This window comes from Trachemys scripta, chromosome 10 (genome assembly GCF_013100865.1).
Source record: "Trachemys scripta elegans isolate TJP31775 chromosome 10, CAS_Tse_1.0, whole genome shotgun sequence".
Classification (NCBI taxonomy): Eukaryota; Metazoa; Chordata; order Testudines; family Emydidae; genus Trachemys; species Trachemys scripta.
Window position 1 is genome coordinate 67,178,929 of NC_048307.1, and position 12,637 is coordinate 67,191,565.

The window sequence follows — 12,637 nt, forward strand, 5'->3', positions numbered from 1 at the left end:
GCCCAGCTCGGTGATGCCCGGGGATGGGCAGACAGATGCAGAGCTGGAAATGGAGCCAGTCCTAGCTCCCAGACATCACAGGTGCTGCAACCAATGGGAAAATGCCAGGGCCAGTATGGTAGGGTCCCCTAACTCTAGCCCTCCAAGGGGCTCGCACCAGGTGGCGCCCCAGCTTCCCCCCCGTGGAGACACCCCTGCTCGGTGCACTGGCCCTGGCGTGCAGAGCCGGGAGCCAGCCCCGAGCGCGCTGCGTGCGCTAGCGGGACCAGCCCGCGGTGGGTGCGCAGGGGCCCGGCGGCGACGGGAGCAGTTTGAAATTCGCTCCCTCGCGCGGGGCCGCCTGGCTCCGGCCGTGCCGCAGCAGATTGGCCCTCGCCGGCTCATTTGCATTGACGCCAATAAAGGCTGGAGGTCACCGCTCGCGGGTGCTTGTATTGGCTCCGCCGCCGCTGTCAAACACCGGGGCAGAATTGCAAGGGGAAGCCTCGCAAGCGGGCAGCTTTGGAGGGCGGGGGGGCAGGAAAGGGGGGAGGGCAGAGATTGCAGCTGAGCCGCATCAATAAGAACAGCATCCACCGGCACGGAGCAAGGAAAGGAGACGCCGAGGAGAGGCATTCCTCCTGCCCAGCCTCAGCTGCAGGGAGAGCAAATGCCTGGGAATTAAACCTCTCGCCATTTTAATGCATACCACGGAGATGGGACTCTAGGATAATTTTTTTTTTAATGTGTGTGCAACGTTTTGCATCTTTTCTGTGACCACAAAACATGGAGGAGGCCCTTTGATGCCTCCGCCGGCTGAGTCGGCTCCTCTTCTGGATCTCAGCAGCCCCCCTCTGAGTTATGCAGTATTTTTGTTAGGGTTGCTCTTATTGTTGCCCACCCCCACCTTCCCCGATTCCACCTCTGAGCTTGCTTCCCCCCCGTGCCTCCCACCCAGCCGCCCCTTGCCAGGCTGGTGCAGTGCAGCCGGGAGCGCCGGCGGGCTCGCCCCGCGGCATGGAATGTTCTGCTGGCTAGAACCCCCCTGTTTCCGAAGGGGGGAATCTTCCTTCCGAAGCCCTTGCCAAGAGGAGGCTAGCCCGTGAATGTCAATAGCCAGCCTGCGCGGCGGCGGCGGCGGCTGTTGGGCAGGAGGAGGACGGAGAGGAACATGAATCGGACGGGAGCGTGATCGAGGAACACCCTCTAGCTCAGGAGGGGAGGGGGGGTTTGATTTCCCCCCCCCTCCAAAAAAAAAGAGAGCGAGGCAAGGCAACGAACAGGATCGGTTCTTGAGCTTGGTGAGCGGGATAAATCGACACGCAGCGCCTGGTGGGGGCTGTGGGGGACAAGGTGTGTGTGTGTGGGGGGAGAATCCCCCCCCTCCTCCCGGCCCCAAGGTTAATTTGTAACACTTTGCAAAGCCTAGTGGAAAATAGTCGGTTCTGTGGGCTAGTGCTGAGGGGGAAATGTTCCAATGTTCAGGGCGCTGAGCGCTTAGTCCAAGGAGACGCTGGTGTGGCTGCCCCCTCCCCCCCGTCCCTTTCCCCGGGCTGACAGAAAATCCTACCGCGATTTTGAGATGGCTTCATTTGAAAGGGAGCACCGGTGAAAGCATGAACTCGGCCGGTTCTTGAACCCCCTCCCCGCCCCGCTGCTGAGCTCGAGCTCCAAGGATCCCGGTTTCCTGGAGGAGGAAGAGAACACACGTTTCTGGGGGGGTAGAAAGGACCGATGACAATGCTCCCGAGCGTAGCGGAGAAGCAGGAAGGAGATTCAACCTGTTAACAAACAAACAAAAAAATTATAATAATAATCAAAGGGAAAAGACCCACTGGAAGGAGAAAACAAATTAGAAATAGTCCCAAAGTGGTCACAAAGCATGGGCTGTGCTCCAAGCATCCACATCTCTGACAGCAGGGTGGTTTATCACAGTAGCAAAGAGTCCGAGGAGTCCAATTCCCCTCACCAGACCAACACAACCATGTCTCAGCAACAGCAAGGCAACTCCGTCCCGGGATTATTCATTAAATCCTCCAACACATCCACTTATAAGGTGAGGACTAATTCCTCTAAGAAAGACAAGAGGGAGAACAGCCAGAGCATGGAGCCAGACACCCAGACCAGCAGATCCAGCTTAAAGGTAAAAAGAGTGCTAAACATACAAGCACTATTTCTCTCAGAACAGGAGTTGGCTCCAGTGATTTGATCCAAGGAGGCTATCTGAGTAATAGATTGTGGGAAAGCTTTAATGGCTTGAGCAATTAGTTAGTTTATAAACTAATCAGTCTCATGAAACTACATTGTCGATGTTCCCAAACCTGTTTCTTCATTCCATGGGAAGAGTTTTTTGATGTAGTGGAAAAGGAGAGCTGTTTAAATGTCCTTGTCAATCATTAGAGCAAGGCAAGCAGATAGGCCCTCTGCATTCAGCAGCAGAGATATCTATGGTGGAACACAGCTTGTGTGAGCCTGCACTGCAACTAACATGTATTTACATCTGTTGTTATTGACTTATCAAATATTGCTCTTTGTGCTTGTCTTTTTGGGTGCAAAATACCAATGCCATATAAAACTGTCTGGTAGATGGGCTGGTCACTTCCCATCAGAAAGCTGGAACAAGAGTGACAGGAATTTTTGGATAGGGTTCTGATTTACATTTACCACTTGTTGACTTTGCTTGCTTTTCTAGACAAGGTATTTTGAGGAGTATTCGTGTGTGTATACTTACATATAGCATAACCCCAATGTGCCTCACAGAAAGGCACATACTGAAAAAATAAAGAAATTGTGATTTTTAAAAAAGGTAAAATAAGTTAGGAGAACTGAAGAATTGCAGTTATATTTACTTTCTGTGAGTGGCATATATTTATTAAGTTGCTAATTTAGTTTTTGTGGTCGAGTGTTTTCACTGTTTTTTGTAGAAATAAATAAGTACAAATGAAAAGACAAGTTATGGATGCACAGGAGCTATTATATAACATGGCTGATCCCTGGCTTACCGTGATATCTGTTAAGAGATACACATGCCGTAAATATAAGATATAGGTATGACATACAGGAAGGAACTAGCAAAAGGTCACAACATTTTGCAGCTTACAATACTTATAATAATTTGTACAGTTTTCTGAACCTTTTACAATCTATATTAAGAATGTGTCTACGTTATTGATTGTGAACTACAGCAAATTGTTTCTGTGGTGTGGGTGATTCTCTTAAATTACTTTCCCCGAAATAGAACAATGTCACTTCATAGAGTTGAAAAAATGTGGGATGCAAGAAGAAACTATATAGGTAATAGGATGAATAACTAGAGCAATTATTTGCCAAATTAACTTTTTTATTTATGTTCTAAATAAGACACAAGAAACTGAGCTATAAGGCTGCATACACACCAAGGCATGGTGATGAAATCATGGAAACTACAATAAAGAAATACAGGTTATTTATGTTGTCATCAGAACTCTGAGTTTTGTTTGGGTAGCTTTTATTTATTTTTTCTGATTTTCAGATATATGCTTGAAGGATCTCACAGCATTTTAAACAAGAAAATCATATAATATTCACATTAAAGATGCCTTAGTCTTCTATGTGTTTACTCTGTTAAATAATACTGTGAGATAATGCAGGGAAGAAGAAAACAGTTTATTTTTTGTTTTCAAGATGCTTGTGAATACATTGCTTGTTAGTGGGACGGGAACATCAGAGGTAACTCAGCTAGACATGCAGTTGATCTTAGTTCACAGTCATACTCCAATCTTGTTGAATTGTCTTGTTTTTTTCCACAAAAAGTCGTATTTCATAGCTGTGATGGTAGGTTCCCACTGACAATACTGCTGCAAAATGATTGTTTTTCCTTAATGGGAGTGTTTTTTTTTTTTTGCAAGATCAATTTAATACTAAATGTGATTCCACCTCTCCACCTCCTGACTTTCTTGTTTAAAATCCTGTGCTATCCTTCAGATATGTAAAACAGCATAGAACTGTACTTTCTCTGCTGTTATTATTAGCCTGTATATTGTTATCACATTTACTATCCTTGCTATATTAGTTTACAACTATGTTGTCACTGAAATTGTATTGTGTATGGAACTGAATTGTACTATTGCTGTGTCACCTACTCTCAGTGACACAGTAAAGTTCTTTTACAAAGAAACAGAGCACAGGAAAATTGAGACATTGAAGCCAGTGGGAGGTTGGGAGCAGGATTTGGTGCAAGCTCATACAATCATACAGCTTCGAAGTTAGTAGGACTCTGGCCTGAGGAGGAATTGTGAGAATGAGCATGGTACCACAAACCATTAAACATTTGCAAAGGGCTGAGAACCTTCTCCGAAGTACTTGGACACCTTCAGTAGCACTCAGCGCTGTGCAGAACATGGTCAGCACCTCATGAGGTTGAGCCAATGATTATCATGTGATACGGTAGTTGGAACGCCTCTGATTTGTGTGTATAGCACAGTTACCTGTCTGAGTGACGTTTTTTTCTCTGTATCTCAGCAATATTCACACCTGGGTCAAACTCTCCTCTGTTACATATGGAAGTCAGGAAAGTCACAGTTATACATAAGAACAAAATTTGGCCTACTGTGTGTGTACATCATCTGTTTTCACTAGTGTTTGTAGAAACATTTATGATGATGTAAATCCCTTTCCTTAGATCAGTATGTTGGTTATAATACATAAGATTTTCAAGTCAAAAAGCACCATACAAAAATACAACCAAATCCAAGCTGTAAAAGAAGTCTCTCTCCCCCCCCCCCCCCCCCGCCGCTAGCTGATACTGAGATTTATTCTATATCTATTCTAGAGTGTTGTCAGATATCCATTATGATCGGATGGCAGGGAATCACTAAATGTAAAATGTCTTCCCACTGTATTTTGTGACTCCCATCATCCATGAAATATAGCTACAAAGATTAACATTCCTTTCTTAATAAGGAAAAAAATCAAACCTTTTCCGAAGTAATCTTGCAGAATAGTTTGTGTAGTGTATGTAGGCATACATGTATGTAGCAATATCTATATCTGGCATATATGGTTGTGGTGATATCCATGTAATAAGCCAAGAAATCATATCATAAATGGCATTTGGTGGCCTCACTTGTCCCCATTAATCAATACTCCCATGAGATGTTCTAACACTGCTAATCTCTGAGCAGCTTCAAATAAGTGTCACATCTTAAAAAAATGAACCTGCCACAAAAATGTTTCCTTTTTGCTCCCCAAATATAGAATTTTCAATCCAAAATTACATTGGTCTGTGGGCAGGCTCTGCAATATTTAGCCCTGGAACAGTGACAAGTTTAAGGTCTGATTATCACACAACCCATCCACACTAGCAAATGGAGCTTTATAGAATACTATTGGAAAGCACAAATTCCAAGGGTACCAATGGGATAGCACTTGCTTTTAGCCCCAAAAGGTCACAAGATCTTAGGCTTTAAGGGGGAAGGGATAGCTCAGTGGTTTGAGCATTGGTCTGCTAAACCCTGGGTTGTAAGTTCAGTTCAGTTCTTGAGGGGGCCACTTAGGGATCTGGGGCAAAAATCAGTACTTGGTCCTGCTAGTGAAGGCAGGGGGCTGGACTGGTCTGGGCTCAATGGCCCTTCAGGGTCCTTTCCAGTTCTATGAGATAGGTATATCTCCATAATTTATTTATTTTATTATAATTTAAGGCTGTGATACTTATACGTACATTTTAAATGTACCAACTGTATTTTTTTCTCTTCCTCAGAAGTTTATATAATTGGACTCATGGTACTAAAATACCTGGCTTTACAGAAAGGAGGATTTTTAAAAAATCCATATGTTTAAAAAAAACCCCTCTCTAAAACATTGTTAATATATTTGCTCAGTTAAAAATGTGGCATAAGCAGAGCAAATGTTGATATGGTGTAAATGTTTAATGGGCACTTGTGTAGAATGACTTGCATAGCTTGCTCATGGCGTTGCTCTTTGTGAGCAATATGCTGTCCCAACATTATGTCAATGAACCCTTGTACTTCACCGTGCTCTCATGCATTCACTTTGTATTTCATGCCACAGTTAATTTACTTGTGTAATATTTTCTTTTTCTTGTATGGCTCTTCTTGACAAGGTGTATTTTCAACAATATACACACACCAAGGGGTGTGTTTGGGGAATGGGCATAAACCAAAGGCTCTGACATTTTAAGGTAGAAGCAGGTCACGTTGTAAAAGGCTGTTTGATTTATCTGCTGGTTGGGGACTAACAGATGAAATCCAAGGCTTTAGAAACAGTAAGCATTCTTAGTTCAAAACCTGTTGAACTGCCCTTTCCTGGGTAGTTTAACAAACATGAAATAACATCTATAATAGTCCATTAATTAATGGCTCTGTAATACTACAATGTACACTGACTTTTTCTCATTTAATCAGATATAATCTGTATGTATTTAATCACATATGATGGAGACTACCATGCTCTCCTGCTCCTGCCCTGCTTGGGCTGGGCATTCCCTCCCCTGGGAACACATGGTGGGCTCTCCCTCTTTTTGAAACACCCACATATAGTGTCCCCACTCCCACTGAGGCCATCCAACTCTCTTCTGATTCCTCTCTGCTCCTTCCAAAGCCAGTTCTCAATCATTCCCATGACAACCCTCCTCACCGTCATTTCCCTCCCACTTCCACTGACATCAGCCCTCCTGTATAGAGATCCTTGCTCCCACTGAGATGATCCTTCCCACGCTGAGACACTCTAACCTTTCTCGCTCCCTGCGGCTGCCAGACTCCCAGGCTGCCTTTTGATTCTGTTGTTGCAAAGGACAAATCCTTTCTTTGCCCGTGGACTGTGGGTTCCTTTTGAGTTGATATGAAGCAAACTTAAATAACTAGGCCTTTGATGCGATGAGAAGTATGTTCAATTTTACTTCAGCCTTGCATGCTGAAATCAAAGTGTTTCTTTAGATTGCTATGATTTGATTTGATTTTGGTTTGAATAGAAGGTAGAAGAGCACCAATTCAAAGAGCAGTCCTGAAGCTGCTCACAATGTATAAATTGCTCTGCTGGGAGCATACCATGAGCTCTTTTTTTTTTTTTTTTTTTTAATCATTCAGACTAGCCAATGGAACTACTCCTCCCAATCCTTGCATAGGTCCCAGTCCTGCTCTTGCTGAAGTCAGTAGGAGTTTGACATAGAATAGGAACATACAAGAATTGCATCTCTGAACTTCAGTGCAGCTTCTTGTGTGGCGGAGTGGATAATGTTAACTCCATAATGATTCTTTTCAGCTTGTACCTTACTGACTGAAGTGAAACACTCTTTTCTCTCTGCCTCCTGCAGCCATGTCCCTCATCCTCTCTGGCTGGAACTTCCTGTGTGTCAGTCTCCTGCCAGTTTCAGGCTTTGTGGAAAGTTTCTTAGCTCTTTCTCTCCTTACACCTGTGTGTTGATGTGGAAAGTGTTGAAAATAAACATTTATTTCCATTCTCTTTGCAGTATGTCATTTTGCTTAACATACTGGGCCTGTTGTTTTCTTAAAATCTTAGTTAACAGAGGGATGTGTAAACATATTTGGATAAATCCACAGTAAGAAACATCCTAGTGATACAATACACTTGCTCACACTGTTTTTTAACCTTGCCTCAAACCCCAAATTCATCAGAAAATTAATTATATAGTATCTTTCCCTCTCCCTCGCTCCCCTGTATTGTATGGTATGAAATTATAGTTCAAGGCACCGGTCTCCTTAGTATTTAAGGTATCAACAGTTCAGTTTTTAAAATTTGAAGTGATAAGCACAAGTAGTAAATAATGATCATTGCTGTGAAACAGTCCCACCAGATGTAGATACTTGCTCCTGGATCATGTTCAATGACAACATTATTGCACACTCTAAATAAGAAAAAGCTTACAAACAGTACCACTATGAAGGGCATATTGTTTCCAGCTTTTTATGTAACCAAATATTTTTTTAAATGTTGCTCATAGCTCATTTGAAGCTATTCTATTTAGAAACCATTTTGCTTCCATATGTTGCTTATGTTTTTAATATCCACTCTTCTTGTTCAAGTAATTATCCATATTCAGAAACAAAGTCAGAACCTTATAGCATTACTGACTGCAATTTTTATGATATTCCAAACAGGAGTATAATAATAACACTTTACACTTCTAAAGTATTGTGCAACTGGGAGCAGGGAGGAGAAGGGTCCATTTCTTCAGTGCTAAGGACTATTTACCTGAGTAAGGGCTATATAATTGGCCCCATTAGCAACAATAATTAAGTGCCTGGATCCTGCACTTTTCGTGGGCTCAAAAATCCCATTGACTTCAAAATTGGGCCTCGGATAGGAAATAAACATAATGAATAGAGAAACACAAAGCCCTTGTTTGCATCCAAAGAAAAATGGAAGAAACCTAAAGCAAATATGATAGATGAGCAGACTGATTTCTAAACAGAATTATTTCATAGAAATGTTTCATAAGGCATCAGTCTGTCGTCTGTCCCTCCCACCCCATCCCACCTTTTTTGAAGATGATCTAGTACTATGTACTTAATAGAGGCAAATTGTAAACATATTTGCTAAATATAGGTGGAGTTAAAAGGTTGATAGTAAAGTTTAGAAGAGTGTTCATTAAATGTGATTTCTTGTTATCTCTCCAACTTTGAATTTTCTGTATGAATTGCAGCCAGTGCTTTATAGGCCAAATTCATCCATAACTTTAATGGAGTTTGACCGGGGATTAATTTGCCTCTATGACCTTCTGTATGTAACTGTCTCTGGTGTAAAATAATTAGATATCATGGTTTAACCATAACTGAGACTGGTAAGGGTGGCAAGATGCATACTGACCTTTTAAATATGTATTACTAAATAGTCTGACCACTCAATAGGAAAGGCTGTGATTTCCCCCCCCCCACCCCCCCAAAGGCACCCAAGGAAGTTATACACCCAAATCCTCTTGACTTTCAGTGATAGTTGGGCACCTAACTTCCTTAGGATCCTTTTGAAAATGCCTGCCTGAAAGCATAGTAAATTATGTTGATAGGGTCATTACAGTGTAGGGGATGAAATTAAACAGTGAAGTCTCTGATGTCTGCATTCTTCCAGCTCATCCCCTTCTGCTGTGGGCTGAGCTGTTGACCCTGAATCAAACTCCCAGGCCCTTTTCTCCTCTTCCTTGTAAAATCTGTAAATATGTCACTCAACATTCCATAAAAGTTTAGTGTTTTATAAACCAGTAGTTGCAGCTTCCACATGTATGTATGCCTTTCTGGAGAAAGGAAAAGTGTTAGAAAGTGACTTTTAAAATTCATTGAAATTACATCATGCTCATTATTCTCCCGTTTCAATGTGGTTTACAAATTAATTTGAAATTCTTCTTTTTAAATAATGTTTTTAACATTGTATGTCTATCTGTGTATTGGTACCTTTTCAACAGCTAAAGACTGACAATGTGATGAGCTGCCCTTAACAAAGCAAAATATTTTGGAACAAATTGTTGTAAGATTATCAAGCTTTAAAGGCAGTATTTGGGATAAAATGATGTTGCCAATTTAAAAAACAACAACAGAACCCCTGATCTTCCATGTATGGACCCAAGGGATGCACTGGAGGATCTCAATGTTGGACTGGGCCCAGAGAAAATATTAATTTGTTTTAGTTAATTACATTGTGGCCAATTTTTATTTATTAGCTTCTACATCTTAAAGACCCTTTGTGGCGTTTTAGCTATTCGGCTCCTATTGGGCCTGATCTTGTTCCCACCAAAGCCAATGAGAGTTCTGTAACTGACGTCAATAGGATCAAGTCCATTAATTTTAATGGCTGTCATTTGGCTATTAGACCCTGAATTTGGATTTTGGTTTCGTGTGTACATGTAAGAAAGATGAACTGCAAAAGATTTTTGTCCTCTGAATTGGATTTGTGCCCTTTTTCATGTGTGAGAATTTGCTTGGTTTGTTCTTTAGAAATATCAGGAAACTTTCTTTTCCCCTACTTTTATTGAAGCTCCTGGGTGTCTTGGAGCCTGTCTTGTTTCCTTTCATATTTTAGTGGAAGGGGTAGAGGGTACTGACTCTCTAACAAATATTTTTTTTTCTTCAAAATGTCAGTGATTGAAATTAAATGGGTGTTAACAAAAATAAATGAAGTTATTTTTTAAACACTCAGAGTAAAAATCTTTTCCCCATTCAGTTACTCAACTTTCACTTTCAGCTGTTGAGGGCCTATTTTTGCTTTTGCAGGTCACCTTTATTGCTGCAGGACCTGATACTTCGAAGTGATAAGCATTTCCTGTTAACTGCAGAGCATTCTCAACTCCTGTTCACATAGTGGGAGCTGAGGACCAAAGCAGGGTTAATATTAGCTCTTACATGATGAGCCTGGCTATAGTGTCCTCACACTGCCCCAGCACATGGGGCAAAAAATCTGTTCGGGTAGTGTGGCAGCATATGAGTTAATAAACCTCCTGGTCCCAGGCCCTGCCCTCCCTACCTGGAGAAGTGTAAACTTCAGAGTTTATGGAGGTATGGGGAACAGTCCGCAAGCCCACATCCTGCCTGGGTGCTCCTCTTCCCATGTGTACATGTGCATCAGAGGCAGCTTAATTTGACCCCTAAAAATTAGGGTGACACATTTTTGCTGGCTTAATAACAATCATCCAATTGTTCAGATGTATATTTCATTCCTGTATGAATTTATCAGTTGTACATTTCAAGTAAGTTTTTTGTTGGTATTTTGAACTATATATAAATTGATAGCTTTAAGCTGCTTTGATTTAAGTTAAGTTTTATTGTCTGTTCTTTGGTTAATAAGGAGGGGAAATCACTCTTTTAGTACAAACAAAATAATTATCACTTTCATTTTAAAGTTTCCTGGAAAACTTGCATTTTATGTACTTGGAAAGTTCAAACCTTTTGAAGTAACAAATATTTTTTTTATACATTAAACATTTTATAAAGTGGAATGAACTGATTTCTGATGAGGGTGGGAGGAACAAGGCAGCCTTGAAATCACTTCATTGTTTGTTAGATTTCCCAGTTTCCTAAATAAATTTGTACAAAGAAAACACAGAATCACTGGGCAAATATAAAAGAATGACATCCTCTACTTCCCATTGTTTTTAACTTTGAGTTAGCAGTGACCTTTAACTCCCTACTGGGATGTAGTGGAAACTTTATGAGGCCCTATTTTACTTGCCACTAGAAGACAATGTATTTTTAATGTTGCATATTTGCCATAACTTTCTATCTTTAACTTTGGTCTGTATCATGCTTAATAAAATGCCATCAGAGAAATAGACTTAAAAAGGACATTGCAACATAAACCTAGTTTATAAGAATTTTATTTGGGAAAAGCCATGCTTATGCTTTGTTTTTCAAAAAGCAAAACAAAAGAACTCCAATTTGCCTTGGATATCATCTTTCCTATATTAAGCGGCAGATAGGGTAGTTGCCTCATCATTGAGAACACTTGTACCAAATACCAGATACTCTCCTTTTCTGACACTTCTCAGCAGTAGCACAGAATTTCCAAATGTATGGCTAGTTTCAAATGTCTAAATCAGGGGTGGGCAAACTTTTGGGCCACATCTGGGTATGGAAATTGTATTGGGGTTGGGGTGCAGGAGGGGGTGAGGGCTCTGGGGTGGGGCCAGAAATGAGGAGTTCAGGGTACAGGAGGGGGCACCAGACTGGGGTAGGGGGTTAGGGTGCAGTTCGGGGGGGGGGTGAAGTCTCTGGGGTGGGCCTGGAGATTAGGGATTTGGGGTATAGGAGGGTGCTTCAGGCTGGGACCGAGCGATTCAGAGGGTGGGAGAGGGATCAGGGCTGGGGTTAGGGCACGGGGTGGGGGCTCTGGCTGGGGGTACGGGCTCTGAGGTAGGACCAGAAATGAGGAGTTCAGGGTGTGGGAGGGGGCTCCAGGATGGGGTACGGGATTGGGGTGCGATGGGAGGGTTGGGGTGAGATGGGAGTTTTGGGGGCTCTGGTGTAGGGCTGGGGATGAGGGGTTTGGGGTGCTGGAGGGTGCTCTGGGCTGGGATCATGGGGTTTGGAGGGCAAGAGGGGGATCAGGGCTGGGTCAGGGGGTTGGGGCACAGGAGGGGCTCAGGGGTGTAGGTTCTGGGCTGCGCTTACCTCAAGCAGCTCCCAGAAGCAGTAGCATGTTCCCTCTCCAGCTCCTACGGAGAGGTGTGGCCAGGCAGCTCTGCGCGCTGCCCCGTTCGCATGTGCTGTCCCTGCAACTCCCATTGGCCGCAGTTCCCAGCCAATGGGAGCTGTGGGGACAGCACGTGGAGCCCCCCTGGCTTCCTCTAAATGTAGGAGCTGGAGGTGGGACATGGTGCTGCTTCCAGGAGCTGCGCGGAGCCACGCAGAGCGGCTCCTGTCCCCGCTTCCTGGCTGGAGTGCCGGAGCGGGGCAAGCCCCAAACCCCGCTCCCCAGCGGCAGCTCGAGGGCCAGATTAACTCGCTTGGCAAGCCAGATGTGGCCTGTGGGCCATAGTTTGCCCACCCCTGTTCTAAATGCATAGTATAAAATGTGCTTCATATATATGCATCCCCCTCAGGAACTTCGAGTTTGTATTCATGTGTGTGTCTTTTTTTTTTTTTTTTTTTTAGATAACTGTCCATCTAAGCTTGTATGCAGTTTCCTTTCAGTATTTCTTTTGGACTCTTCATCACAC

General features: G+C 42.9%; 1 protein-coding gene across 1 annotated transcript in view; it reads left to right on the forward strand.

Annotated features, from left to right (window-relative positions):
* Positions 1–482: 482 nt before the first annotated feature.
* The window catches only part of PDE8A (phosphodiesterase 8A), a gene marked incomplete in the record, with an annotated part of 176,073 nt that continues 163,918 nt past the window's right edge, over positions 483–12,637 (forward strand). Inside the window, 1 exon segment of the mRNA XM_034783206.1 lies at positions 483–2,122. Coding sequence (XP_034639097.1) covers positions 1,862–2,122 — 261 coding nt within the window.